Source organism: Hemiscyllium ocellatum, unplaced genomic scaffold (genome assembly GCF_020745735.1).
Source record: "Hemiscyllium ocellatum isolate sHemOce1 unplaced genomic scaffold, sHemOce1.pat.X.cur. scaffold_2127_pat_ctg1, whole genome shotgun sequence".
Lineage (NCBI taxonomy): Eukaryota > Metazoa > Chordata > Chondrichthyes > Orectolobiformes > Hemiscylliidae > Hemiscyllium > Hemiscyllium ocellatum.
The window spans coordinates 43,410-70,589 of NW_026867977.1; the positions used below are offsets into that span (position 1 = coordinate 43,410).

General features: G+C 46.3%; 2 protein-coding genes across 5 annotated transcripts; both read left to right on the plus strand.

Moving 5' to 3' along the window:
* The first annotated feature begins 68 nt into the window (after positions 1-68).
* LOC132811155 (zinc finger protein 239-like) lies at positions 69-10,590 on the plus strand. Of its 2 annotated transcripts, none has more exons than XM_060822773.1 (2): positions 69-160; positions 6,238-10,590. In XM_060822773.1, the coding sequence occupies exon 2, from the start codon at positions 6,647-6,649 to the stop codon at positions 7,781-7,783; it is 1,137 nt and encodes a 378-aa protein (XP_060678756.1). In that variant the 5' UTR covers positions 69-160; positions 6,238-6,646; the 3' UTR covers positions 7,784-10,590. The 2 variants fall into 2 exon arrangements, with proteins under 2 accessions (XP_060678756.1, XP_060678757.1); XM_060822774.1 differs by lacking the exon at positions 69-160 and adding an exon at positions 5,403-5,531.
* Positions 10,591-13,332: 2,742 nt separating this feature from the next.
* LOC132811158 (zinc finger protein 239-like) lies at positions 13,333-26,881 on the plus strand. 3 transcript variants are annotated; one of them, XM_060822777.1, is made up of 2 exons: positions 13,333-13,366; positions 25,527-26,881. In XM_060822777.1, exon 2 carries the CDS (start codon positions 25,719-25,721, stop codon positions 26,406-26,408), a length of 690 nt encoding a protein of 229 aa, XP_060678760.1. In that variant the 5' UTR covers positions 13,333-13,366; positions 25,527-25,718; the 3' UTR covers positions 26,409-26,881. The 3 variants fall into 3 exon arrangements, with proteins under 3 accessions (XP_060678760.1, XP_060678759.1, XP_060678761.1); XM_060822776.1 differs by lacking the exon at positions 13,333-13,366 and adding an exon at positions 16,459-16,547; XM_060822778.1 differs by lacking the exon at positions 13,333-13,366 and adding an exon at positions 20,381-20,398.
* The last annotated feature ends 299 nt before the right edge of the window (positions 26,882-27,180 follow it).

A 27,180-nucleotide genomic window follows, 5' to 3' on the forward strand; every position in this document is an offset into this window, starting at 1 on the left:
GGACCGGAAAGAGACTGGTCCTCCTGCCAATCAGAGCGCCCCTATTGTCTGAATGCGGAAGTTGGAACATGAGCTTCGGAAGTTGCTGTTGTTGCTCCTCTCTCTGAATAAAGATTGAACTTCACTCCAGATTGCAACCTCCTTCCTCTGTCCAACATCTGTGAGTACGGCACTCTCTTTTCTTACTATATTTTCAGTTTCTTTTCTAAATTCTGAGCTTCAATTGTTGACTTGCAGCAACTGAAAGGAAATGGGGTGAATCGGGGGTTGGGGGAACAGACTCTGCAAACGTTGGTCCAGGTCTGTCTCCATTGGCAAACGCATGAACACAACGTGATGATTTTGCCTTTGCTGTGGAAGAAAATGCCGAAAAAAGGTCATTGTTTAAATGGTTATATACTGGGCTGTGGAGAAAGTGAGGGCTGCACATGCTGGAGATTAGAGTCGAAAAGTGTGGTGCTGGAAAAGCACAGCAGGGCAGGCAGCATCCGAGGAACAGGAGTGTTGGTGATTTGGTCACGAGCCCTTCGTCAGGAATGATGTGTGGATGTACAATGGGGTCTCAGCGTCCTTCCACACCAGTCACTGCCAGTTGTCAGACAGGGTGTAGCAAGCAATCAGCAAGGCAAGTGGTATATTAGCAGGAATTCAGAAGTTTGGGTGGCTTTCTGCGATCAGGCAGTCATTGAATATATTCAAGCCTGCATTCATCTGATTTCTGAACAACAAAGAAGTGGATGGTGATGGGGCAAGGCAAAAATAATGGTTTCAAGACCAGTATAGAACAGTTACAGAGTCATACAGCACAGAAACAGACACTTCAGTCTAGCTAGTCCATGCTGGCTATATTCATAAACTAAACTAGTCCTACGTAGTTTGGCTCATATCCCTTTGAACCTTTCTTACTCATGTACTGATCCAAATGTCTTTTAAATGTTATTACTGTACCTATATCCATCACTTCCTCAGGACATTGATTCCACACACAAACCACTCTCTTTCAAAAAAAAGGTGTTCCTTATGTCTTTTTTAAAATCTTTCTTCTCTCCTTAAAACTTTGCTCCCTAATCTTGAAAGCTCCATCTGAAGGAAACAGCACCAGCCACTCACCTCATTGACACCCCTCTTGGTTTTATAAACTTTATAGGTAACCTCTCAACTTCCTGTGCTTCAGTGAAAAATGTCCCAGCCTATCCACCTAGATGTAGGTATATTCATATCCAGTTATGATCTGTTCGGTGCTGGTGCATGTTCGAAAGACCAAATGGCCTACTCCTGCTCCCAATTCTCTCACTCTGTGTCCAAGACAGCAAGAGACCATAAGACAGAGGAGCAGAAAGTAGGTCATTCAGCCCATCAGGTCTGCTCATACCACACAATCGTGGCTGATATGTTTCTCAACCCCATTCTCCCACTTCCTTCCCATAACCCTTGATACTCAAGAATCCTCCGTGACCTGGCCTCCACAGCCTCATGTGGCAATGAATTCCATGGATTCACCACTCTCAGGCTGAAAAGTTTCTCCTTATCTCCCTTCTAAAAGGTCTTCCCTTTTCTAGTCCCTTTCAGCTCCTGGTCTCTCCCACTAATGGAAACATCTTCCCAATGCCCATTTTGTTTAGGCCTTTCAATGTTCTGTATGTTTCCATTAAATCTCCCCTGAGTGAGAGTGTGGGCCTGTGTTATGGACTAAGCCAGACCACTCAAAACATTCTTAAGCAGGCAGCCCCAGACCATAACTTTGTAATTTGATTTGGTAAGTGGACAGTGAAAATTATCTGGAGTAAGTGAGCTCAGTTGACTACTAGATTTTAAAACAGACAAAAATTTATTTTCAAAATTACACAATGCAACACAAAGCTCAGAATAAAGAACTCAGCCTATCCAACTAGACTCAGTTATGCTGTTCTGAATATACACAACAGTCCCAATAAGCCAACTCCCTTCGAAAACCAGTATAAATGGAACACATGCTTATAGGTTGAAGTTGAGAGACAGAAAAGAGAGAGAGATTTTCCACACAGCTCCCTGTTGAACTTGCAACCAGTTCAAGACTGAACTAAAACTAAAACCCCTTTCTTTATGCAGGTCACTTCTAAAACATGACCAATTTGGCCTGAAGTCACATCTGTTTACATATAAACAAAAGGCGTCTCAAAATTCTTTTCATTTCTGTTCAAACCAGACTGATCAGAACCTGGCCGGTTTATTACCTCTCTGAAAAAAGTCATGGACAGTGTCTCCTTGAGCCAGGGAAAAGCTTTTAGTCCAAAAAAGGAACTAGCTTTGTGACACCTGTTAATCAGCATGAACCAGACCCTTCAGGATGGGATGCAGCAGGGATTAGGTTCAACAAAGTGAGAATGAAGGGAGATTGTGTGGGATGGAGATTTTCAACTTCCAGGGAATTAGAGAGGAAAAAGAGTTTGCTGTAAATTAGAATTGATTGGATGGACCAGTGGACTGAGGAGTGGCAGATGGAGTTTAATTTAGAGAAATGTGAGTTGTTGCATTTTGGTCAAGCAATCCAGACAGGACTGACACAGTGAAGGGGAGTGTTACAGAATAGAGAGGCCTTGGAGTGCAGGTTCCATAGTTCCTTGAAAGTGAGTCTTAGGAGGTCATGGAGTGGCTGTACAGGACATTGGTTAGACCACTTTTAGAACACTGTGTTCAGTTCTGATCTCCCTACTACAGGAAAGATGTTGTGAAACTTTGAAAGGGTTCAGAAAGGATTTTCAAGGCTGTTGCCAGAGTTGGAGTGTTTGAGACACAGGAAGAGGCTAAATAGGCCAGGGATATTTTCCGTGGAGCATTGGAGGTTGAGGGGTGACCTTATAGATGTTTATAAGGGGCAGGATAGTGTGAGTACCCAGGTTAGGGGAGTTCAAAACTAGGTAGCATATGTTTGCGGTGAGAGGGAATGATTTAAAAGGGACCTGAGGAGCAACTTTTTCACAGAGGGTGGTAGAGGCTGATACAATTTAAAAATTTAAAAGGTATCTGGATGGGAATATGAAGAGGAAGGGTTTAGGGGGATATGGGCAAAATGCTGGCAAATGATTTAGATTAATTTAGGACGACTTGTTGGCACAGATGAGTTGGGTCGAAGGGTCTGTTTCCGTGCTGTATGACTGTAATCGTCTTTGGTGAAAGCAGAAGTGTGGTTGTGAAGACTGGACTTTCAGAGCAGCTTTCAAAGATGTTTTGCCTTGACTGAGAACAGAAGAAGTTGCAATGAAATCTTTCATTTGTGAGACAGCAACTGAGTGAGTGAATACATCCTGGAAAGTGGAAATTCATTGAACTGTGGGGATGAGGCCCTACCCTATCCAGTCATTTCTGATGGTAGATGCTTTTCCTGGAGAGTAGTCAATCTATGGGCAATTTAGCACGGCCAATCCAAATCAAGGCCAGTGAGCAATGTCGTGATCTGGAGAATTAACATCAGAGAATGATAGAAAGGGACAACGAGAGTAAATATACCAGCAATCAAAACTGGATTCTAAAGATCACAAAAATTGAAAATAAAAACAGTGTGTCTGAATGTGTGCTGCATTGTAACAAAAGCGAATGAATCAACTGCACACATTGAAGAGAATAATTATGATCTGAGATTCCTCACAGAGACATTGCTTCAGGATGACAAGGATTGATTCTGAACATTGAGGGGGTCGTCAAATGGAAAGCAGGATAATGGGAGAGGTGCTAATGAAAGCACAGATCACAGGGGAATCTGGTGTCAGCTTGGATTGCAGGTCCTGGTTTCTCTGTCTTCTGTTGATTTTCCTGTTCCAACAGAGTAAGATGTGGGTCTGCTCTCAGCTCTGCTGGATTTCTGCTGAAGCTTTGACCCCATCCACCCCCACCCCCACCCCCACCCCTTTACACTTCTGGAACAATAAAACATTCAGTCAATTGAGACCCAACCAACAGTCTCCCAATCTCTCAAACCAATCAGACACAAGTGTGTAGCCATTGCATGGAATCAAACAAGAAAAATGAAACAAAGTTAAAAATATATAGGTGCTTCTGCTTAATTAGATTAGATTCCTATAGTATGGAAACAGGCCCTTCCACCCAAAAAATTCAAACTGATCCTCCGAAGAGTAACCAACCCAGATCCATTTCTCTACATTTACCCCTACCTAATGCACCTAACAGTATGGGCATCGTGGGTGGCACGGTAGCACAGTGGATAGCACTGCTGCCTGACAGCGCCAGAGACCCAGGTTCGATTCCCGCCTCAGGGAGTTTGCACATTCTCCTCGTATCTGCGTGGGATGCCTCCGGGTGCTCCGGTTTCCTCCTACAGTCCAAAAATGTGCAGGTCAGGTGAATTGGCCATGCTAAATTGCCCGTAGTGTTAGGAGAAGGGGTAAATGTAGGAGAATGGGTCTGGATGGGTTGTGCTTCGGTGGTGGATTTGTTGGACTGAAGGACCTGTTTCCACACTGTAAGTTATCTAATCTAAATTTAGCATGACCAATTCACCTGACCTGCACATTTTTGGCCTGTGGGAGAAACTGGAGCACTCGGTGGAAAGCCGCTCAGACCCGGGGAGAATGTGCAAACTCCCTGAGGCGGGAATTGAACCCGGGTCCCTAGTGCTGTGAGGTAGCAGTACTAACCACTGAGCCACCATGCTGCCCCCAAATGTTTGTTCATTGGGAAGTAAACCAGAAATAGAGCTTTTCCAGGATTCTTATAGTGCCCTACTTGAGGAATACTCTCTCCCTTACATCTAACTATTAGCTATTATTTACAACAATATTTACACCAACCTAAATAAAGCATCTGTTATCATATAGACACAGAGATATACAGCACAGAGAGAGACTTTTTTCTCCCTCATGCATGCATGCACACACGTAATTGGCAGGATGTTCTAGGATTTACATATTATTGATACCTGCAACCCATTCGAAACGATGAAAGACTTAATCCCGGTCTGTTCAATATGTAATTTCAATGGCAGGATGCTGTAATGTTTTTTCCATGAATTCTGTGCCTTGTGATCTTATTCTCCACAATCACCTGATGAAGGAGCCGCGCTGTTAACACTAGTCCTTCCAAATAAACCTGTTGGGTGTTTGATTTTTAACTTTGTCCAGGTTAGGTTGGATTGACCAAGCTAAATTACCCGTAGTGTTGAGGGATGTGCACGTTAGGTGCATTATTCAGGGTGGTAGGGAGATGGGTGTAGGTGGGTTACCCTTCGGAGGGTCGGTATGGACTCCTTGGGCCGAGTGGCCTGCTTCCACACTCTGGGAATTCTCTGAAAGGAAGGGATTACCCTGTTGCAAACTGCAGGGCTGCGCAGGCGCAGTGCGCGGAGCTGTTGTCGGCCTTTCCCCGCCCCCTCGCTTCATCCATGACGTCACAACGCGGAAGTGGCCCTGTCAGTTTCAGAGTGAAACTCCCTCCCTCTGGGCAACTCTTCATCCCGGGAGGGAGTGGGGGTCAAGTCTGTTCACTTGTAGCAACTGGAGTGATTCCAGGGCGGGGGGGGGCAGACTCTGCAAACTCAGGTATGTGTCTGAATTACCCGGGTGAGGAGGGATGGGATGGGGCTGTTTTCCCCATCGCGCCAGAGTCTGGAGGGTAACATTACTGACTTTTTATAAAAGCATGAGGGGCATGGATAGGGTCAAATAGACAAGGTCTTTTCCTGGGGATGGGGAAGTACAGGACTAGGGGGTAATAGGTTTAAGGCGGGGTTGGGGGGAAGACTTAAAAGGGATCTAAGGGGCAACTTTTTCATGCAGAGTATGATGCGTGTAAGGAATGAGCTGCCAGAGGAAATGGTGGAGGCTGGTACAATTACGGCATTTAAAAGGCATCGGGATGGGTGTTTGAATAGGAAGGGTTCAGAGGGATATGGACCAAGTGCTGGCAAATGGGACTAGATTGATTTTGAGTATCTGGTTGGCATGGAAGAGATTGACCGAAGGGTCTGTTTCTGTGCTGTTTATCTCTCGGAATCTGGCTTTCTACTAACATTTGCCACGTCTGTATGTTCAGTTTCTCTCTGGTGTCGGTGTTAATGCTTTCCCCCCCCCCACTTCCCAGGGACGTTAATGTGAGAACAGAGGGGGCAGGGAGGGAGAGAGTGAGATGGTGCTTTCAATTTTGTGGAATAACTAAAGACAACAATGTTCACCCGAAAGTAGAGTTGCTTGTTCTGAATTTCTACCCTGGACTGACGCTGATGACTTTTGTAATCTCTTTTTACAGAGTATTTGACGATCTGAGGACAAAAGTTTCAAAATTAACAGATGAAGGGCTTATGCCTGAAACGTCAACTTTCCTGCTCTTCGGATGCTGCCTGACCAGCTGTGCTTTTCCAGCACCGCACGTTTCAGCACCGACTGTCCAGTAACTACAATCCTCACTTTGTCATCAATGTCTGACAGTCATTCAATCCATCGAGACTGCAATAATTTTTTACTGTGATTCTGTGAGAAGGAGCAAAGTTTTTTGGTTCCTGTTTAAGTACGTTTTCAGCATCAGTGGGACTGGATGAGAGACCCTACTGTTGCAGTGCACTTGAGTGTGAAGCCAGAAACAGCTCTACAGCCTGGAAAGAGGAATTCACGGTGAGGAGGGGCTCTACACGCATTTGTGTACAGCTGGAGCTTCGGCCATGGAGAAACCTGAGGAATCCCACCCCGAGGAGGAATCGTGGAAGTGTGGTGACTGCGGGAAAGGCTTCCGTGCTCCATCTGCCCTGGAGATTCATCGGCGCAGTCACACCGGAGAGAGGCCATTCATCTGCCCCAGGTGTGGGAAGGCCTTCAGCAATTCCTCTGCCCTTATGAGGCACCGGTGGGTCCACACAGGGGAGAGGCCCTTCAGCTGCCCTGATTGTGGGAAGGACTTCAGTTATTCTTCTGACCTGCAGACCCATCGACGGGTCCACACGGGGGAGAGGCCGTTCTCCTGCACTGTGTGTGGGAAGGCCTTCAGCACCTCCTCCACCCTCCTGACCCACTGGCGGGTCCACACTGGGGAGAGGCCATTCACTTGTTCCGAATGCAGGAAGGGATTCACTCAGGAGGGCAAGTTGCGGATGCACCAGCGGGTCCACACTGGGGAGAAGCCTTTCAGCTGCCCCGAGTGTGGGAAGGCCTTCAACGATTCCTCTTCCCTTCAGACCCACAAGTGGGTCCACACGCAGGAGAGGCCGTTCCCCTGCACAGAGTGCGGCAAGCTCTTCAGCAATTCCTCCACCCTGCTGAAGCACCAGCGGGTCCACACAGGGGAGAGGCCCTTCAGCTGCCCCGAGTGTGGGAAGGGCTTTACCCAGATGTCCGTCCTGCTGATCCACCAGCGGATCCACATCGGTGAGAAGCCTTTCTGCTGCCCTGAGTGTGGGAAGGGATTCACTCAGAAGGGCAACTTGCGCACGCACCAGCGGGTCCACACCGGGGAGAGGCCCTTCAGCTGCCCCGAGTGCGGAAATGCCTTCAGCGATTCCTCCACCCTACTGAAGCACCAACGGGTCCACACAGGGAAGAAGCCATTCCCCTGCCCCGAGTGTGGGAAGGCCTTTAGCAATTCCTCCGACCTGCTGAAGCACCAGCGTGTCCACACGGGGGAGAAGCCCTTCAGCTGTCCCGAATGTGGGAAGGCCTTCAGCGATTCCTCCGCCCTGGTGAAGCACCAGCGGGTCCACACGGGGGAGAGGTCCTTCAGCTGCCCCGAGTGTGGGAAGGGCTTTACCCGGGCAGCCACCCTGCGGAGGCACCAAGGAGTTCATGTGCCATCACAGGGGGATTGAAGGAGCGACTGCCGAGTGCCATTATGGACTGGGCTAACAACCCAGTTCTGGAACTCCCAGGTTTGAATCCCACCGCAGCAGATCGCGGATTTGGAATTCGGTCAGAAATCTGGAGGTCAGAATCGAACAATGAAACCATTGGGCGGGGTCGGGGGAAGCCCCATTCTGATTCAGTCACGTCCTTTTTAGGGAAGGAAACTGCTGTTGTTGTTCTCTCAGTCGTCCCAGCTGCATCCTTTCCCTGGTCTGGCCTACACGTGACTGCAGCCCTACAGCAGTGTAGTTGACTCCACCTGCTTCCTCCCACTTCTTTCCCTCCCGGCAGATGGGCAGGGAGAAACTTACTTGGAGACAGGGTATGGGTTGAAATCGCTGAGTGAGGCAATACTTCCTCCAGGTTAAGGCTGTAACAAAGATCCAATTACAAAGGGACAAGTCAGTGGTAACCAATAGTAAAGAAAGTGGGGGGTTGGGCTTTGATCTTGAGCTGTTTAAAAAGCAGCTACTTTTTCAACACCTTTTTGCTGAGGTGATCTGGAGCTGTAACAAAGTTGGGTTGCAATGAAGGTAACCTGAACTCTCTGGACGAGCTGACCAAGGCCCTTGAGTCCTTCGAAAAGAATAAAACTCCCGGAAGCTACGGCTTACCGGTCGAGCTCTATTCCGCTCTGTGGGACTTGATTGGCCAGGACCTGCGGAGGTGTATGTCAGTATGCTTCGAGCAGGTACCATGAGTGAATCCATGAGGAAAGGCATCATCACCTTCATCTACAAGCGGAAGGGGGAGAGGGAGGAATTCAAAAATTGGAGACCAATTTCACTGTTGAATGCGGATTACAAAATCCTGTCAAAGGTAATCGCCAACCGGGTCAGGTCTGCTCTGGGGTCGGTGATTCACCCTGACCAAACCTGTGCTGTGCCAGGCAGGAAGATCACTGAGAGTATCGCACTCCTCAGGAATACGATCGCCTACAAGCAGGACAGAGGGTTGGACACTTGCCTGATCAGCCTGGACCAGGAGAAAGCCTTTGACAGGATATCACACAGGTATATGAAAGATGTTCTCTCCAAAATGGGCTTTGGGGAGGGAATCTGCAATTGGATCAGACTGCTCTACACCAACATCATCAGTGCAGTCTCAATAGCTTCCCAGTCCGATCTGGAGTCAGGCAGGGCTGCCCTCTCTCTCCTGCCTTGTTTGTGTGCTGCATAGAGCCATTTGCCAAGTCTATCAGGAAGGATGCAAGCCTGAGAGGGTTGACTATTCCTAGTAGCGGGGGCCTGCAGGTTAAGGCCTCCCTGTACATGGATGACGTTGCCATTTTCTGCTCAGATCCGCTGTCCGTGCGCAGACTCATGTCCATTTGTGACCAGTTCGAATGGGCCTCGAGGGCCAAGGTAAACCGAGGCAAGAGCGAGGCCATGCTCTTCAGGAACTGGGCCGACCAATGCTCGATCCCCTTCACCGTCAGGACCGACCACCTGAAGGTGCTGGGTATTTGTTTCGGGGGGGCTGGGGCGCGTGCCAAGTCTTGGGAGGAGCGTATCAGCAAAGTGAGGCAGAAACTGGGCAGATGGAAGCTACGGTCGCTCTCCATCACGGAAAAAAACCTGGTCATCAGGTGTGAGGCACTGTCATTGCTATTATACATGGCACAGATCTGGCCTATTCCCAGAATCTGTGCAGCTGCAGTCACCCGGGCCATCTTCCAGTTTATATGGAGATCAATGATGGACTGGGTCTGAAGGGACTCGCTGTACAAAGATCTGGGCAACGGGGGAAAAAATACACCCAATGCCACCCTCACCCTGATGGCCACCTTTGTGTGTGGCTGCATCAAGCTGTGTGTGGATCCCTGGTACGCAAACACCAAGTGTCACTACGTACTGAGGTTCTACCTGTCCCCGGTGTTGCGAAGGATGGGCCTGGCCTCGCTGCCGCGGAACGCTCCGAGTAGTTGGACCGTTCCGTATCACCTGTCCTTCGTGGAGAAGTTTATGAAGAAAAACACCTTTGACCACAAGTCCATCAGGAAGTGGTCAGCACGTAGTGTCCCTGAGACCCTTTGGAAAAGGAGAGGGCGGATCCTATCGAGTGGTTCCCTGAGCAGACTGTCAAAGCCATTTGGCAGAATGCCTCATCGCCAGAACTTTCCAACAAGCACCAAGACATGGCTTGGCTGGTGGTGAGAAGGGTTCTACCTGTGAGATCCTTTATGCACGCCCGGACTCTCTGCCGCACCGCACGCTGCCCTCGAAGCGGCTGCAGGGGGGACGAGACTGTCACACACCTCCTTCTGGAATGTGCCTACGCAGATGAAGTCTGGAGAGGAATGCAAGTGGTGTTTGTCGAGGTTCGTTCCGAGCAGCGCCGTGACGCGGGACTCCGTGCTCTACGGCCTGTTCCCCGGGACGCACACCGAGACAAATATCAACTGTGCCTGGAGGATCATCAACTTGGTGAAGGACGCTCTCTGGGTGGTCTGAAACCTGTTGATCTTCCAGCTGAAGGAGTTGACCCAGACTGAGTGTTGCAGACTGGCACATTCCAAGGTCCAGGACTACGTGTTGAGGGACGCGCTGAAGCTTGGGGCAACTGCCACTAAGGCACGGTGGGGAAAGACCACTGTGTAACGTCTGCCTGCCTAATGAAGAACAGGGGGCCCATGCAGTCATTTGGACTCTGCTGACACCTCAGCTCAATATATGGGCATATGATTGAAAAATGTACAGACCTGTATATAAAAATGATAAATTCTGATCTTTGTATGTAAATGTTTACATATGTATGGCATGACCAACTGTACAAACCATCAAATTATTTTATGAATATATTTTTGAAATAAAAAATTATTGTATCAGACATGCGAGCTGTGCAAGGTTACCTTATGACATCTCCCACTTAGTTTAGACTGGCAGTTCTTTATAGGAACTTATCTCGGCACCAGACACCTAACTCAGCTGGGTAGGTTTCTCCCACCTGATGGACAGCTCAAGGCCTGTAGGAGTGATCAGTCAAGCACACACAGATCTGTCAATTAACTTCTCTTCCTTATGAATTATTGTCTTTCACTGTTATCTGTCTAATTAAGAACATGCAATGTTTTTGTAAACTTTTGTATAAAGGAAGCCACTTTGTATCAGTACATTGGAGTAGCCTGCTGGGGCACTTGAAGAGCTGCTACCCTACACTGCTAGGTTATTAGAACCTAGTTAGTTCAGCGTTTGGGTATCAGTGTTACATTGTAACAGTGATGCTACGAGTGAATAAAGGGGATGACTAAGATTAAACTAAACTGTCTGTAAGAGGTTTTTATTCCAGACCTCCAAAGAGTATGATCTTTGGGACGAACCAAGAAAGAGAGGCTTACGGGTTTGAGTCCATAAGGGCTTCCCTAGGCCATGTCAAATCTGTACTTTAACAATAGCAGGGGATAAAACAAGAAAAATGAAAGAAAATTAGACATAAATGCACATTTGGTGCTCATGCTTAAAGGTTGTTCATTAGATAGTAAACCAGAATTGGAGTCTCCCAGGATTCTTATCATGCCCTACTTGTGGAATTCCCACTCCCTTACATCTAAGTATTAGTACCCAGCTATGACTTATAACAATACTTTCATCAACAGAAATAAAACGTCTGTTATCTAATAGACATAGAAATATACAACACGGAAATAGACTTTTTGATCCAACACATCCATGCTATCCTATATAAGTCTAGTGACCCATTTGCCAGCATTTAGCCCATATCCCTCCAAACCCTTCCTATTCACACACCCATCCAGGTGCCTTTTAAATGCTGTAATTGTACCAGCCTCCACCACCACTCTGGCCTATTTACTCTACCCACCCTTCAGGATTGTATGAACCTCTACCCGGTCACCCTCAGCCCCCGACACTCCAGGGGCAACAGCCCCATCCTATTCAGCCTCTCCTTATACCACAAATTAACCAACACTGGCGACATCCTTATCAATCTGTCCTTCACCCTTTCAAGTTTTACAACATCCTTCATGTCCTATAGCAGGGAAACCAGAATCGAATGCAATATTTCAAAAGCGGCCTAACCAGTGTCCTAGACAGCTGCACTGTGACCTCCCAACTCCTACACCCAATGGATTCAATGGGCCAAATGGCCTTTTTCTGCACTGCAGGGATTTTATGATTGCTTCATATAGTGTATATCTGATATTCACTGTTGTACAGGCTGCATGGCTATGAATGTTCACCTTCTAATGTTGTAATGGAATTACATCCTGTATTTCTTGTAATAATTTTTATTTAATAGGTCAGCAGGAAGTCATTCAGCAACTTTACTGGCTTTCTTTTCTGAAGCACCCTTGACATGTCATTTTCAAAACCTTGACTCGGCTCCATTTCCAGCCCCTTTGTAGGAAGGTTGTTCCAGGTCATTGTCACCTAAATGAAGTTTTCCTCTTAATATATACTTCACGCTACCTGGCTGCGTGAGGGTTTTCGGGTTTTTGTGTCATGGATAATATATGATCAGCAGGTATCTGGCAATCTACAGGAATTGTCACCGATGTTATGTTCATTTGACTGGACTGACTGTGATCAATTATTTTGTGATTTTATTTGCAGGAAGACATGGGGAAAGAAATCTGAAACCAAAAGACACATCAACTTCTGGCAGAGCCACTTGATTCACTGGGACTTTAATATCAGCAGCCATTCACATCGAGAAGACATGTTTGCTTTTGTTTGCTTGAAAGATTTTGGACACTGGTGTGGCAGGAAGAATACTGAGACACCCGAGTGAGGGAGATTCAATGCGCTGACTGTGAAAAGTGCTTCATACCATTTACTCAGCTTGGAGGATCAAAATCTCACCCCTCACGGTGGGGAGAGACTGTGTACCCTTTCCGTTTGTAATTTGAAACACAGAGTGAGACAAGGAAAGCTTCCCCCCATGTGGAAATGTTGGTACTGTGGGAGAAGATGCCCTTTCCTATCGATGTTGGAACCCCACAGACGCGTTCACATGGGGAAGAGGGGAGAGGCTGTTCACCCGCTCCGTGTGCAGACAGGGATTTAGTGAGACGGGCCATCTGCAGACGCACCAGCGGGTCCATGTGGAAGAGATGCCGTAGAAGTGCTCCATGTGCGGGAGGGAGTTCACTCGGTCATCTACACTGCTGGCCCACCAGCGGGTCCACACCGGAGAGAGGCCGTTCACTTGCTCACCGTGCAGGAAGGGCTTCACCCGCTCCTCCCACCTGCAGAGACACCAGTGAGTTCACCTGCCATTGAAGGAGCTTCAGCCGAATGCCATTATCGACTGCATTAATAACCCAGTTCTGGGGACTCCTGGGTTTGAATAGCAGATGGTGGAGTTGGAAGTCAGTCAGAAACCTGGAGTTCAGAACCTCATGATGAGAAAAACATCCCTATCTGATTCACTCATGTTTTAGGGAAGGAAACTGCTGTTGTGGGAAAGGAATCACTCAGCTGCAGGCTTTACCTGGTCTGGTCTACACGTGACTCCAGACCCACAGCAGTCTGGTTGACTCTCGACAGCCCCTCGGCAAATGAGCGGGGAGAATCTTACTTGGAGACAAGGTATGGGTTGCAATTGCTGACTGAAGCAATACTTCTTCCGGGTTACGGCTGTACCAAGGATCCAATTACAAAGGGACAACTCAGCTGACCAACAGTGAAGGAAGTGGGGTGCAGGGGAATGTGTACGCTTTGACCTTGAGCTGTTAAAAATGCAAATAAGCTACTTTTTCTGTGCCTATTTGCTGGGGAGATCTGAAGCTGTAACAAAGTGGGTCACAATAAAAGTTAGGCAGCATCTGAGGAGCAGGAAAATCGACATTCCAGGCAAAAGCTGATTCCTGATGAAGGGCTTTTGCCCAAAATGTTGATTTTCATGCTCCTCGGATGCTGCCTGACCTGCTGTGCTTTTCTAGCACCACTCTAATCTAAACTCTGATCTCTAGCATCTGCAATCCTCACTTTTGCCACGATAAAGGTTACCTGAACTTACCGAAGGACTCAGACATGGAAGGCTATGAGATCCAGCAGGTTTTTCTTTGAAAGCTGCTCGTTTCTTTCAATCTCCAGTGTGAGGTTTCTAATTGAAGGAGCAGTCAATGTGTAGCTCGTATTATTCGAAATTGTTCATTTTTCAGGACTGCAGTTTCATCATTTCCTCAGCATTGTAAAGTTTACTGACACCAGTGGGAGGTGTGAGCTGTTTTCATTAGAAACAAAGTTAAAAATCACACAACACCAAGTTATAGTCCAACAGGTTTATTTGGAAGCATTAGCTTTTGGAGCGCTGCTCCTTCATTGGTTGCTGTGGAGCAGGATCATAAGACAGAGTATTTGTAGCAAAAGGACATTGAATGATATATTGAACAAACCTAGATTGCTTTGAAGTGTTTCATCTTTAGAATGTGTTTCAGATTTCAGTTCATTAATATATAAATCCCAGAACTTCTTTTAAGTCACACTCTCGAGATAACTGAAGGTTTTATAAAAAGAGGTGACATCTCAGCTCAGACAATGCATGAAAGATATGAGGTTTGAGCCTGTCTTGAGTCAGACTGGTTCTATTTCCAAAGTAGGAATTGATAAAATATTACATGGAGTAATTGCCTGCAGATTGTGCACTTTTTGAACAAAATAGAATGTATCTACAAATATAATTCTGCAAATGCAAATTTACCCCATAGTCTTATGTGTTTCTTTGCTGCACAGGACCTCCAACCAACACTATACACCAGATATATTGATGATCTTTCTTCCTCTGGACCCATGGTGAGGAGTCACTGAACTAACGACACTGATATTAACATGTTTCATCCCACCATCACACTCACCATGGACTACTCTTTCATATCTGTCTCATTTTTGGACACATGCGTCTCTATCAAGCATGGGTATCTCAGCACTTCTCTGTACCACAAACCCACGGATAACCTGACAGTGCTAAACTTCTCTAGTGAAACATATTAAATAACCATCCTCTATGGACAAGCCCTTCACATACACAGGATCTGTTCAGGTGAGGAGGAACGAGACAGACACTTGGAAGTACACAAGCATGCTCTCATAAGAACGGGGTACAATGCTCAACTCATCAACTGCCACAGCGAGAAACTGTAATGATCTTCGGAGACAGACATGAGCTGCAACCAATATGGTTCTCTTTGTTGTCCAGTCCTACTTGGGAGCCGAAACACTATGTCATGTTCTTTGCAGCCTGCAACATAGTACTGATGCGGATGAGCACCTCGCCAAGTCCTTCCCCATACCTCCACTTCTCGACTTCAAACAACTGCCAAACCTTAGACAGATCATTGTTCACAGCAAACTGCCTGGCCTTCAGGGCAACATGATACAACCCTGCCATGGCAGACGATGCAAGACGTGTTAGAGTGACGATACGTTACCATCATGACACGTGGGGACACCACCCACCATGAGAATGGCAGGTACTCACGTGACTCAGCCAGCATTGTTTATCTCATACTCTGCAGGCAATGATGCCCTGAGGCATGGTATCTTGGCGAGACCGAGTGGAGGCTACAGTAACGGATGAATGGACACTGTACAATCGTCAGCCAGGAATGTTCCCTCCCAGTCGGGGAACACTACAGCAGTCCAGGACATTCAGCCTCGGACCTTCAGGTGACCATCCTCCAAGGCAGACTTCAGGACAGGCAACAATGGAAAGTGGCTGGGCAGAGGCTGATAGCCAGGTTTGGTACCTATGGGGATGGCCTCAACCAGGACTTTGGGTTCATGTCACACTACAGGTGACCCCACTAGACTAAACACTCTCCCACACATACACGCACACAAGCACGCATTCACACAAACACATGCTCCTCCACACCAACACACTCATGCAGACCCTCTCTCATACACATCCACTCTCTCAAATGCTCACACACACACACCCTCTCACAGCCTTATACCCCATTACACCCGCACACAGACACAGACACAATCACTTGGTTTCGCCTGTACACACACATTTATGTTTGTGGGTTGAATTTGTACTTGCAGAATTACATTTTATTTTGCTCAAAAACGCTGTACCTCCCACTTTAGAAATAGAATCAGTCTGACCTAACATTGGGACACAGACAGACTTTAACTTAACACCTTCAATGCATTATTTGATTGAGATGACACCTATTGTGAAAACCTATCTTGAGAACATAACTTTTAAAAAGTTTTGGGATTTACATACGAAGGAATCAAAACGAACAAGGTCATTCTAAAAGATGATAGAAGTAAGCTACATTTGTTTAATATTACATCCCATGACTCTGCAATCCTGTTGCTCAAGAGTCTGTGTATTATGATTCTGCTCCACAACCATCCTATGAAGAAGCAGCGCTTCGAAAGCTAGTGATTCCAAATAAATCGGAAATAAGTAAATAAACGGTTGGACGATAACTTGGCATTGGGTGATTTTTAACTTTGAAAATCGGTCAGTAATAACCAGCATCTCCATACTGCGCATGCTCCTCGGTGTCAGCAACCACTCCGCGTGTTGCTCATGCGGCACGGGGAAACGCCCCACGGTCTTGTTTTGGTGAACCAATGGGACGCTCTGGAGGACCGGATGGGGACTGGTCCTCCTGCCAATCACAGAAAACCCATAGACTGGATGCGGAAGGAGGATCATGTGCTTCTGGGGTTGATGCTGCTTCTCTCTCTCTCTCTGAGTTAAGATTGAGCTTCAGGGTAGACTGCAACCTTCTTCCTCTGTCCAACATCTGTGAGTACGGTGCTCTCTTTTCTCACCCCATTTTCCATTCCGGGTTCAGCTGTTGACTTGCAGAAACTGAAGCGAAATGGAGTGAATCCAGGGAGGGGACAGGTTCTGGGAAAGTTAGTTCAGTTCTGTGTCTCAATTGAAAAACACAGGGCAAATTCAGGAACCTTTTATCAGAAATGATGTGTAAATGTACAGATCTAGATGTCATTCTGCACCAGTCACTGCCAGTTGTCAGACAGATGCAGCAAGCAATCAGCAAGGCAAGTGGTGTATTAGCAAGAGGAATTGAGCTGAGAGGTGGGGACGCCTTCCTGCAGTTAGAGCGTCATTGAATATGTCCAAGGCTGAGTTCATCTGATTTTTGAACAACAACGAAGTGGATGGTTATGGGGAAAGGCAAAAAAAAATGGTTTTAAGACCAGTATAGTTTGGTTACAGAAACAGACTAGTCCATGCTGATCAATTATCCTAATCTAGTCCTATTTGGCAGCACTTGGTCCATATCCCTTTAAACCCTTCCTATTTATAGACCAATCCAGATGCCTTTTAAATGCTGTAATTATACCAGCCTCCCCCACTTCCTCTGGCTGGTCATTCCATACACACACCACTCTTGTGAAAAAGCCCCCCTTAGCTCCCTATTATATCTTTCCCCTCTCACCCTAAACTTTTAGTGAGAGGACTCCCCACCTCACAGAGAAGACTTTGTCTATTTGCCCTATCCATGCCCCTCTGTAAGGTCACCCCTCAGCCTCTGACACTCCAAGGAAAACAGCCCCAGCCTATTTAGCCTCACCCAAGAGCCCAAATCTTTCAAACCGGTAACATCCTGGTGAATCTTTTCTGAACCCTTTCAAGTTTCACAACATCCTTCTGATGGGAAGGAGGCCAGAGTTGCACGCAATATTTCAAATGTGGCCTCACCAATGTCCTGTACAGATGCAACATCACCTCCCAACACCTTTACCCAATGCTCTAACCAAGAAAGGACAGCATACCAAATACTGCCTTCACTATCCTATCTATGTGTGGCTTTACCTTTAAGGAACTATGAACTGCAGTCCAAGGTCTCTTTGTTCAGCAACACTCCCCAGGACCTTACCATAAAGTGTATAAGTCCTGCACTGATTTGTTTTTCCAAAATGCAGCACCTCGCATTTATCTGAATTCAACTTCATTCATGTACTTATCCTAATGTCTTTTAAATGTTCTAACTATACCTGCATCCACCCCTTCATCTGGACATGCATTTCACACACAAACCACTTTGTGTTTTAAAAAATAAAGTACCCATTATGCCTTTTTAAAATCTTTCTCCTCTCTCTTTCAAATTTGCTGCCTAATCTTGAACCCCCACCAAGGGAAAAGATATCTGCCATTCACCTTATCTACACCCCTTATGATTTTATAATCCTCGATAAGGTCACCTCTCAACCTCCTCTGCTCCAGTGGAAATATTTCCAGCTTATCCACCTCGGTGTAGGTATCTTCATATCCACTTATGTTGGTGCAGGCTCAACAGGCTAAACAGCCTGTTCCTGCTCCCAATTCTTTCTCTGTGTTCAGGAAAGCAAGAGACCATAAAACACAGGAGAGTAAATTAGATGTCTCAGCCCATCAGGGCTGCTCTGCCATTAAATCATGGATGGTAAGCTTCTCAATCCCATTCTCCCACTTTCTCCCCGTAACCCTCGATTTCCCCCCGATACTCAAGAACCTATCTACCTCAGTCTTAAATATACTCCGTGACTAGCGTCCACAGCCTTCTGTAGCAGTGACTTCCACATGTTCACCACTGTCTGGCTGAAACGATTTCTCTTTATCTTTGTTCTAAAAGGTCTTCCTTTTATTCTAATGCTGTGCCCTCAGGTGCTAGTCTTTCCTACCAATGGAAACATCTTCCCCATGTGCACTCTGTCCAGACCATTCAGTATTCTCTGTTTCAACTAGATTCCACCCACCCTCTCCCGAGTGAGGGCCTGTTGATCAGCATGAACCAGACCCTTCAGGATGAGGTACAGCAAGGATTAGGTTCAGCAAAGTCAGAATGGAGGGAGTGTGTGTTGGATGGAGATTTTTCAGCTTTTTCGAGGGTGAGAGGAAAGAAAATTCAATATAAATTAGAATTGATAGGATGGGCCAAGGAGTAGCAGAATGAGTTTAATTTAGATAAATGAGTTGTTGCATTGTAAGGCAAATCAGGGCATGACTGACACAGTTAATGGGGAGTGTTGCTGAACAAAGAGACCTTGCAGGTTCTAGTTCGTTGAAAGTGCAATTGCAGGGAGACAGGATAGTGAAGAAGGCATTTGGTACGTTTTCCTTTACTGGTCAGAGCATTGAGTATAGGAGGTGGGAGATCATTGTCATGGCCGCACAGGACACTGGTTAGGCCACTTTTGGAATAGTATGTGCAATTCTGGGCCCCCTCCTATGGAACAATGTTGTGAAACTAGAAAGAGTTCAGAAAAAATTTACAAGGATGTTGGCAGAGTTGGAGGGTTAGAGCTAAAGGGAGATGCTGAATAGGCCAGGGAGAATTTCCCTGCAGCATCAGAGGCTGAGGGGTGACCTTACAGAATTTTATAAGGGGTATGGATAGGGTGAATAGCCAAAATCTTTTCCCCATGGCAGGCGAATCCAAAACGGGAAGGCATAGCTTTCACGTGAGAGGGGAAAGATTTAAAACGGACCTGAGAGGCAACTTTTTCTCACACAGGGTAGTGCATGTTTGGAATGAGCTGCCAGAGGAAGTGATGGAGGCTGCTACAATTACAACATTTAAAAGGCATCTGGATGGGTACGTGAATGAGAAGGCTTTAGAGGGATACAGGCCAAATGCTGGCAAATGGGATTAGATTAATTTAGGATATCTGGTCGGCATGGATGAGTTGGACCGAGGGCTCAGTTTCTGTGCTGTATGACTCTAATCATCTTCCATGAAAACAGAAGTGTGATTGTGAAGGCTGGAGTTTCAGAGCAGCTTTCAAAGATGTTTTGCCCTTAATGGGAGCAGAAGTTACAATGAAATCTTTCAATTGTGAGACAGCAACTGAGTGCGTCTAGGATTTTGGTGGAAAGTGGGAATTCATTGCACTGTGTGGATAAAGTTCTTTAAGGTTTACCAGCAGTAAGTAAAGTGTGCTGAGCGGGGAGCCTAGTGAAGGGTTAGGTGGATTTTTGAGTTAAACTGCTCATTTTATTCAGCCTTCAACATTGTATTTCCAATGCTGTGCATCAGAAGGAGCGGTGAATCAGTAACGGGTATCGTTAGAAGCCTTACGGGTTTCAGTACTGCAGGTATTGCATTGTTTCATCAGCATTGTATTGCTTTTTGAAGGGGTCGGTGTGGACTTGTTGGGCCGAAGGGCCTGTTTCCACATTGTTAGTAATGTAAGCTAATCATTACTGGCAGCAGTGAGGTGTGGGCTATATTCACTAGAAATGATAAAGCAGTTAGATAACACACATACGAGAGGGCAGAGTGGGACTTGTCTTTTAATTTGCAGAAGATGGGAGATTCTGGGAGCTGTGATCCAGGACAAAAATAAGTGCGGTTAATCATAGAAGTCCTACAGTGTGGAAGTAAACTGTTCAGCCCCTCAAGTCCACGTTGGCCCCTCTGAAAAGCCTCCCCCATTCCCCCCCCCACCACCACCACCACCACCACCCAATCCAGTAATTTGCTGGTGGGTGAGATTAGGACTAGAGGTCATGGCCTCGAGGTCAGAGGGAGTCGGTTTAAGACACAGATGAGGAGGAACTGCTTTTCCCGGAAAACAGTGACTCCATGAAATTCTCTGCCTATGGAACCGGGAGAGACAGCTTCCCTAAGAATATTCAAGACACAGGTGAGTAGGTATTTGCATGGTGGGGATTTAAGGGTAGTTGGGATAATGCAGGTAGGAGGAGCTGAGATGATGGATAGATCAGCCATGATCTTAATGAATGACAGAGCAGGCTTGACAGGCCAAATGGCCTACTCCTGCTTCTATTACTATGAAACTATAACCCTGCATTTCCCATGGCTAACCCAGGTAACCTGCACATCCCTGGGCAATTTAGCATGGCCAGTGCAAATCAAGGCAGGTGAACAATGTTGTGATGTGAAAATGAACATCAAAGTATGATAGAAAGGGACAAGGAGAGTAAATGTACCAGCAATCAAAGCTGGATTCTAAAGATCACAAAAATTGAAACTGAAGACTGTGTCTGAAGGTGTGCTGCATCATAACAAAAGTGAATGAATAGACTGCACACGTCGAACAGAATAATTAGATCTGAGACTCCTGACAGAGACATGGCTTCAGGGTGCCAAGGATTGGATCCTGAATATTGAAGGGATATGTGGCATTCTAGTCAAATGAGAAGCTAGGTAAAGGTAGAGGTACTGCCAATCAAAGCACTGATAACATGGTAGTCTGGTGTCAGCTCGGATTTCAGGTCCTGATTTCTTTGTCGTCTGTTGATCTCCCTGTTTCCACAGAGTAAAATGTCGGTCTGTTCTCAGCTCTGCAGGATTTCTGCTGAAACCTCTTACACCTTCCGGAACAATAAAACATTGTCAATCAAGGCCCAACCCACAATCTTCGAGTAAAAAGTGAGGTCTGCAGATGCTGGAGATCAGAGCTGAAAATGTGTTGCTGGTTAAAGCACAGCAGGTCAGGCAGCATCCAAGGAACAGAAATTCGACATTTCGGGCCAGATTCCTGATGAAGGGCTCTGGCCCAAAACGTCAAATTTCCTGTTCCTTGGATGCTGCCTGACCTGCTGTGCTTTAACCAGCAACACATTTTCAACCCACAATCTCCCAGCCTGTCAACCATCCAGACAGAGAATCATCGTAGCAGGGAATAAACAAGAAAAATGAAACAAAATTGAGTATAAATAGGTGCTTGTACTTAATGTTTGTTCATTAGGACGTAAACCAGAAATTGGTGACTCCCAGGGTTCTTATAGTGCCCTAATTGAGGAATTCTCGCTCCCTTACATCTATGCCAGGTGTTGGATTGGACTGGATTGTGTTGGGATGTCTGGTCGGCATGTACTGTTTCCATGCTGTACATCTCTGACTCTAAGTATTACCACCCAGGCATGATTGATAAAAATATTTGCATCAACAGAAATAAAGCATCTGTTATCAAATAGACATAGAAACATACAGCACGGAAATAGACTTTGTGATCCAACACATCCATGCTGACAAGATATCCTATGTAAATCTAGGTCCAGTTGCCAGCATTTGACCTTTATCCCTCCAAACTCTTCCTATTCACATACCCATCTAGATGCCTTTTAAATGTAATTGTACTGACCACTTCCTCTGGCAGCTCAGTGCATAAACGCACCACCCTCTGTGTGAAAACATTTACCCTTGGGTCACTTTTAAATCTTTCCCCTCCCACCCTAAACCTATGCCCTCTGGTTTTGGAGACCCCCACCCTGGGGAAATGTGCTTCCCTATTTATTCCATTCATGCCCCACATGATTTTATAAACCTTGACAAGGTTATCCCTCTGCCTCTGATGCTCCAGGGAAACAGCCCCATACTATTCAGCCTCTCTCTTTATACCACAAACCCTCCAACCTTGGCGACATCCTTATCAATCTGTCCTGCATCCTTTCAAGTTTCACAACATCCTTCCTACCCAATAACAGGGAGACCAGAATCGAATGCAATATTCCAAAAGGTGCCTAACCAATGTCCTGTACAGCTGCACCATGACCTCCATATTCCTATACCCAATGCATTCAATGGACTAAATAGCCTTTTTGTGCACTGTAGGGGTTTTATGATTTTATTCTGTGACCCAGTCAATTTTAGTCATTATCTCTGGTGCATGGCGTGTCAGGGTGGGATCACTGGTAACAGAATTGCATGCAATCCTACAAAAGTGGCCTAACCAATGTCCTGTGAAGTGTACCAAACACCACCTTCACTGTCCTGTCTACCTGTGACTCCACTGTCAAGAACTAAAAGCCTGCCATAGTCATACAGCATGGAAACAGACCTTCAGTCCAACCAGTCCATGCCAACCATAATCCCACATTAAACCAGTCTCTCCTGCCTGCTCTTCGACTGTATCCCTTGAAACCTTTCTTATTCATGTACTGAAACAAATATCTTTTAATTCTACCGGCATCCACCACTGCCTCAGGAAGTTCATTCCACACATGAACCACCCTCTGTGTAAAATTAGTGTTTGAATAGCAAGGATGGAAAGGTTCAGAAAAGCTTTACAAGGATGTTTCCAGGGTTGGAGGGTTTGAGCTACAGGGAGAGGCTGCATAGATTGGACTGTTTTCCCTGGAGTGTTGGAGGCTGAGGGGTGATCTTCCTGTAAATTCATGAGGGGCATGGATAGGGTAAATAGACAAGGTCTCTTTCCTGGGGTCGGGGAGTCCAGAAGTAGAGGGCAGAGGTTGAGAATGAGAGGGGAATGATGTAAAGTTCCATGCAGAGGGTGGTGCGTGTATTGATTGAGCTGCCAGAGGAAGTCATGGAGGCTGGTACAATGATAACATTTACAATATCTCTGGATGGGTGTTTGAATAGGAAAGGTCGAGAGAGAGAGGGGCTGGTAAATGCAGCTAGATTAATTCTGGATATCTGGTCAGCATGGGCAAGTTGGACCGAAGGGTCTGTTTCCATGCTGTACATCTCCATGACATTGAGGTTGAATAAGTCCTGATCTGATTTGCAATTCCAAAATGCAGCACCTCGCATTTATCTGAATTAAACTCCATCTGCCACTCCTCAGCCCAAGATCCTATTTTAATCAGAGGCAACCTTCCTCGCTGTCCACTGAATCTCCAATTTTGGTGTCATCTGCAAACTTATTAACTATACCTACTATGTTCACATCCAAATCATTTTTATAAATGACAAAAAGTAGTGGATTCAGCACCGATCCTTGTGGCACCACTGGTCACAGGCTCCAGTCTGAAAAGGAACTCTCCAGCACCACCCTCTTTCTTTTACCTTCAAGCCAGTTCAGTATCCGGTTGACTAGTTCTCCCTGTATTTCATAAGATCTTACCTTGCTAACGAATCTTCCATGAGGAACTTTGTTTGATTGATTTCCTAAGCACAAAGCCATGCTGACTATCCCTAATTAGTCCTTGCCTTTCCAAATACATGCAAATCCTGTTTCTCAGCATTCCCTCCAACAACTTGCCTATCACTGATGTCGGCTCGCTGGTCTATAGTTCCCTGGCTTTTCCTTACCACCGTTCTTAAATAATGGCACCACGTTAGCCACTCTCCAGTCTTCCAACACCTCACCTGTGACTAAGGATGATACAAATATCTCAGCAAGGGGCCCAAGAGTCACTTGCCTAGCTTCTGGGGATTTATCTACTTTTGTGTTTCAAGACATCCAGCTCTACCTCCTCTGTAATGTGGACATTTTTCAAGACGTCACCATCTATGTCCCCACATTCTATATCTTCCATGTCCTCCTTCACAGTAAACACTGATACTCATTTAGTATTTTCCTCATCTACTCCGGCTCCACACATCGGCTGCCCTTGTTGATCTTTGAGGGGCTGTATTCTCTCCCAATTACCCTTTTGTCCTTAATTTATAAAAACCCTTCTAATTCTCCTTAACCCTATTTGCCAAAGCTATCTCATGTCCCCTTTTTGCCCTCCTGATTTCCCTCTTAAGCATACCCCTACCGCCTTTATACTGTTCTAAGGATTCATTCGATTTGTCCTGTCCATACTTGTCATATGCTTCCTTCTTGTTAGCCAACTCCTCAATTTCTCTAGTCATCTAGCATTCCCTACACCTACCAGCCTTTTCTTTCACCCTAACAGGAACATACTGTCTCTGGACTCTTATTATCTCATATTTGAAGGCTTCCCATTTTCCAGCCTTCCCTTTACCTGTGAACATCTGCCTCCCAATCAACTTTTGAAAGTTTTTGCCCAATACCATCAAAATTAGCCTCCCTCCAATTTACTTTGAGATCCAGTCTGTCCCTTTCCCAAAGTGGTCCAGCACTGACACCTCAGTCACCTGCCCTGCCTTAGGTCAGGTTTTGCACCTTCTCTAGTAGGAACATCCACATACTGCCTCAGAAAATTGTCTTGTCCATGCTTAACAAATTCCTCTTGATCTAAACCCTGAACGCTGGCAGTCCTAGTCAATGTTTGGAAAGTTAAAATCCCCGACCATAACCATCCTATTATTCTTACAGATAACTGTTTCTCAATTTCCTGCTGATTATTAGAGGTTTATATTACAATCCCATAAGGTGATCATCCCTTTCTTATTTCTCAGTTCCACCCAAATAACTCCCCTGGATGTATTCCCAGGAATATCCTCCCTCAATACTATCCCTTATCAAAACACCACTCCCCACCTCTCTTGCCACCCCCCCTCCCCCCCCGTATCTTTCCTGTGGCATTTGTATCCTGGAACATTGAGCTGTCCATCCCTGAGCCACATTTCTGTAGTTGCTATGATGTCCCAGTCCCATGTTTCTGACCATAAACCCTGATTTCACCTGCCTTCCCTGTTAGGTCTCTTGCTTTGACGTAAATGCAGTATAACTTCAGTCCTACGTTGTTCTCTGCATTATTCCTTCCTGCCCTGACTGTTTGATTCACTCCCTTTCCCAACTGTACGATTCTCGGGTTAGTCTCTTTCCTCACTGTTTTCCTGGGACCCATCCCCCACCTTACTCATTCAGCAACTTCACTGGCTTTCTTTCTGCAAGCAGTCTTGACATTTTATTTTCATATCTTGATCCAGCACCTTTGTCGGCAGCTTGTTCTAGGTCATTGTCCCCTGAATGAAGTTTTCCTCCATACACACTTAAGGCTATCTGGCTGCATGAGGGTTTTCAGGTTTCTGTGACCTGGATAATGTGTGATCAGCAGGCACCTGGAAATCTACAGGAATTGCCATCAATGTATCTTTATTTAACTGTACTGACCGTGATCACTTATTTTGTGAGTTTATTTTTGCAGGACACTAGTGTGGCAGGAAGAATACTAAGACACCCGAGTGAGGGAGATTCAGTGGGCTGACTGTGGAAAAAGTGCTTCAAACCATTTCCTCAGCTTGGGGGAATCAAAATCACACCCCTCACGGTGGGGACAGACTGTGTACCAGTTCTGTTTGTAATTTCAAACCCAGGTGACACAAGGAATACTCTCCCCATGGGGAAACCGTGGAAATGTGGGGACTGTGGGAAAGGATTCCCTTCCCCCTCAGTGCTGGAAATTCACAGACGTGTTCACAGCGGGGAGAAGCCGTTCATCTGCTCAGTGTGTGGGAAGGGATTCACAAATTCTTCCAACCTGCGGGCGCACCAGTGGGTCCACACGGGAGAGAAGCCCTTCACCTGCTTGGTGTGCAGGAAGGGGTTCACGCATTCATCTGCACTGCTGACCCACCAGCGGGTCCACACTGGGGAGAGGCCGTTCGGTTGCTCAGAGTGCGGGAAGGCTTTCCGTCGTGTGAGCAACTTGAGGAAGCACGAGCGGGTCCACACGGGGGAGAGGCCGTTCACCTGCCCCGAGTGTGGGAAGGGATTCATTGATTCTTCCAGCTTGCTGAACCACCAGCGGATCCACACAGGGGAAAGGCCATTCACCTGCTCTGTGTGCGGGAAAGGATTCAATCATATGAGCAATTTGCGGCAGCATAAGCGGGTCCACACTGGGGAGAGGCCATTCACCTGCCCCGAGTGTGGGAAGGGATTTACCAACTCTTCCCACCTGCTGACCCACCAGCGGATCCACACTGGGGAGAGGCCATTCACCTGCTCCAAGTGCAGGAAGGGCTTCACCTGCTCCTCCGACCTCCAGAGACATCAACGAGTTCACGTGCCATCACAGGGAAATTGAAGGAGTGACAGATAAGTACCATTTTTGACTAGACTATCAACCCCGTTCTGGGGTCTCCCAGGTTTGAATCCCACCGTGGTAGATGGCGCAATTGAAATCTGGAGTTCAGAATCAAATGATGAAACCATTTTCAGGGGAAGAAAAACCCCACCTTATTCACTCATGTCCTTTTTTAGAGAATGAAGCTACCTTTGCAGGAAAGGAATCACTCGGTTATTCCAGCTGCGTCCTTTACCTGGTCTGGCCTACCCCTGACTCCAGAGCCACAGCAGTGTGGTTGACTCTTGATTGCATCCCCCTCCTGTATATGAGCTGGAGAAACTAACTTGTACACAGGGTGTAGGCTGAAACTGCTGAGTGAGGCAATACTTCCTCCAGGTGAAGGCTGTACCAGGGATCCAGTTCCAAAGGGATAATTTGGTGCTGACCAATAGTAAAGTAAGTGGGGGATGGGGAGTGTGTGCACTTTGACCTTGAGCTTTTTATTTAAAAAAACGCTACTTTTCGTGCACTTTTTTTTCTGGGAAAAATTGAAACTGTAATGAAGCAGGGTTGCAATAAACGTTACCGGAATTCACCGTCTGACTCAGACACTCATTGAAAGCTGCTTTTTGCTTTAAAGCTGCTAATTTCTTTCAACCTCCAGCACTAAGTTTCCAATGTCCTGGATCAGAAGTGAATGAGTGGCAGAATTGTGAGAAATTGTAAATTTTTCAGGAGTGCGGATTCATTGTTTCACCAGCATTGTAAGGTTTACTGGCAGCAGTGGGAG

Bases quoted from the DNA above. Each gene is read 5' to 3' on its own strand.
- LOC132811158 (XM_060822777.1), top strand. From the start codon at position 25,719: ATGGGGAAACCGTGGAAATGTGGGGACTGTGGGAAAGGATTCCCTTCC.
- LOC132811155 (XM_060822773.1), top strand. From the start codon at position 6,647: ATGGAGAAACCTGAGGAATCCCACCCCGAGGAGGAATCGTGGAAGTGT.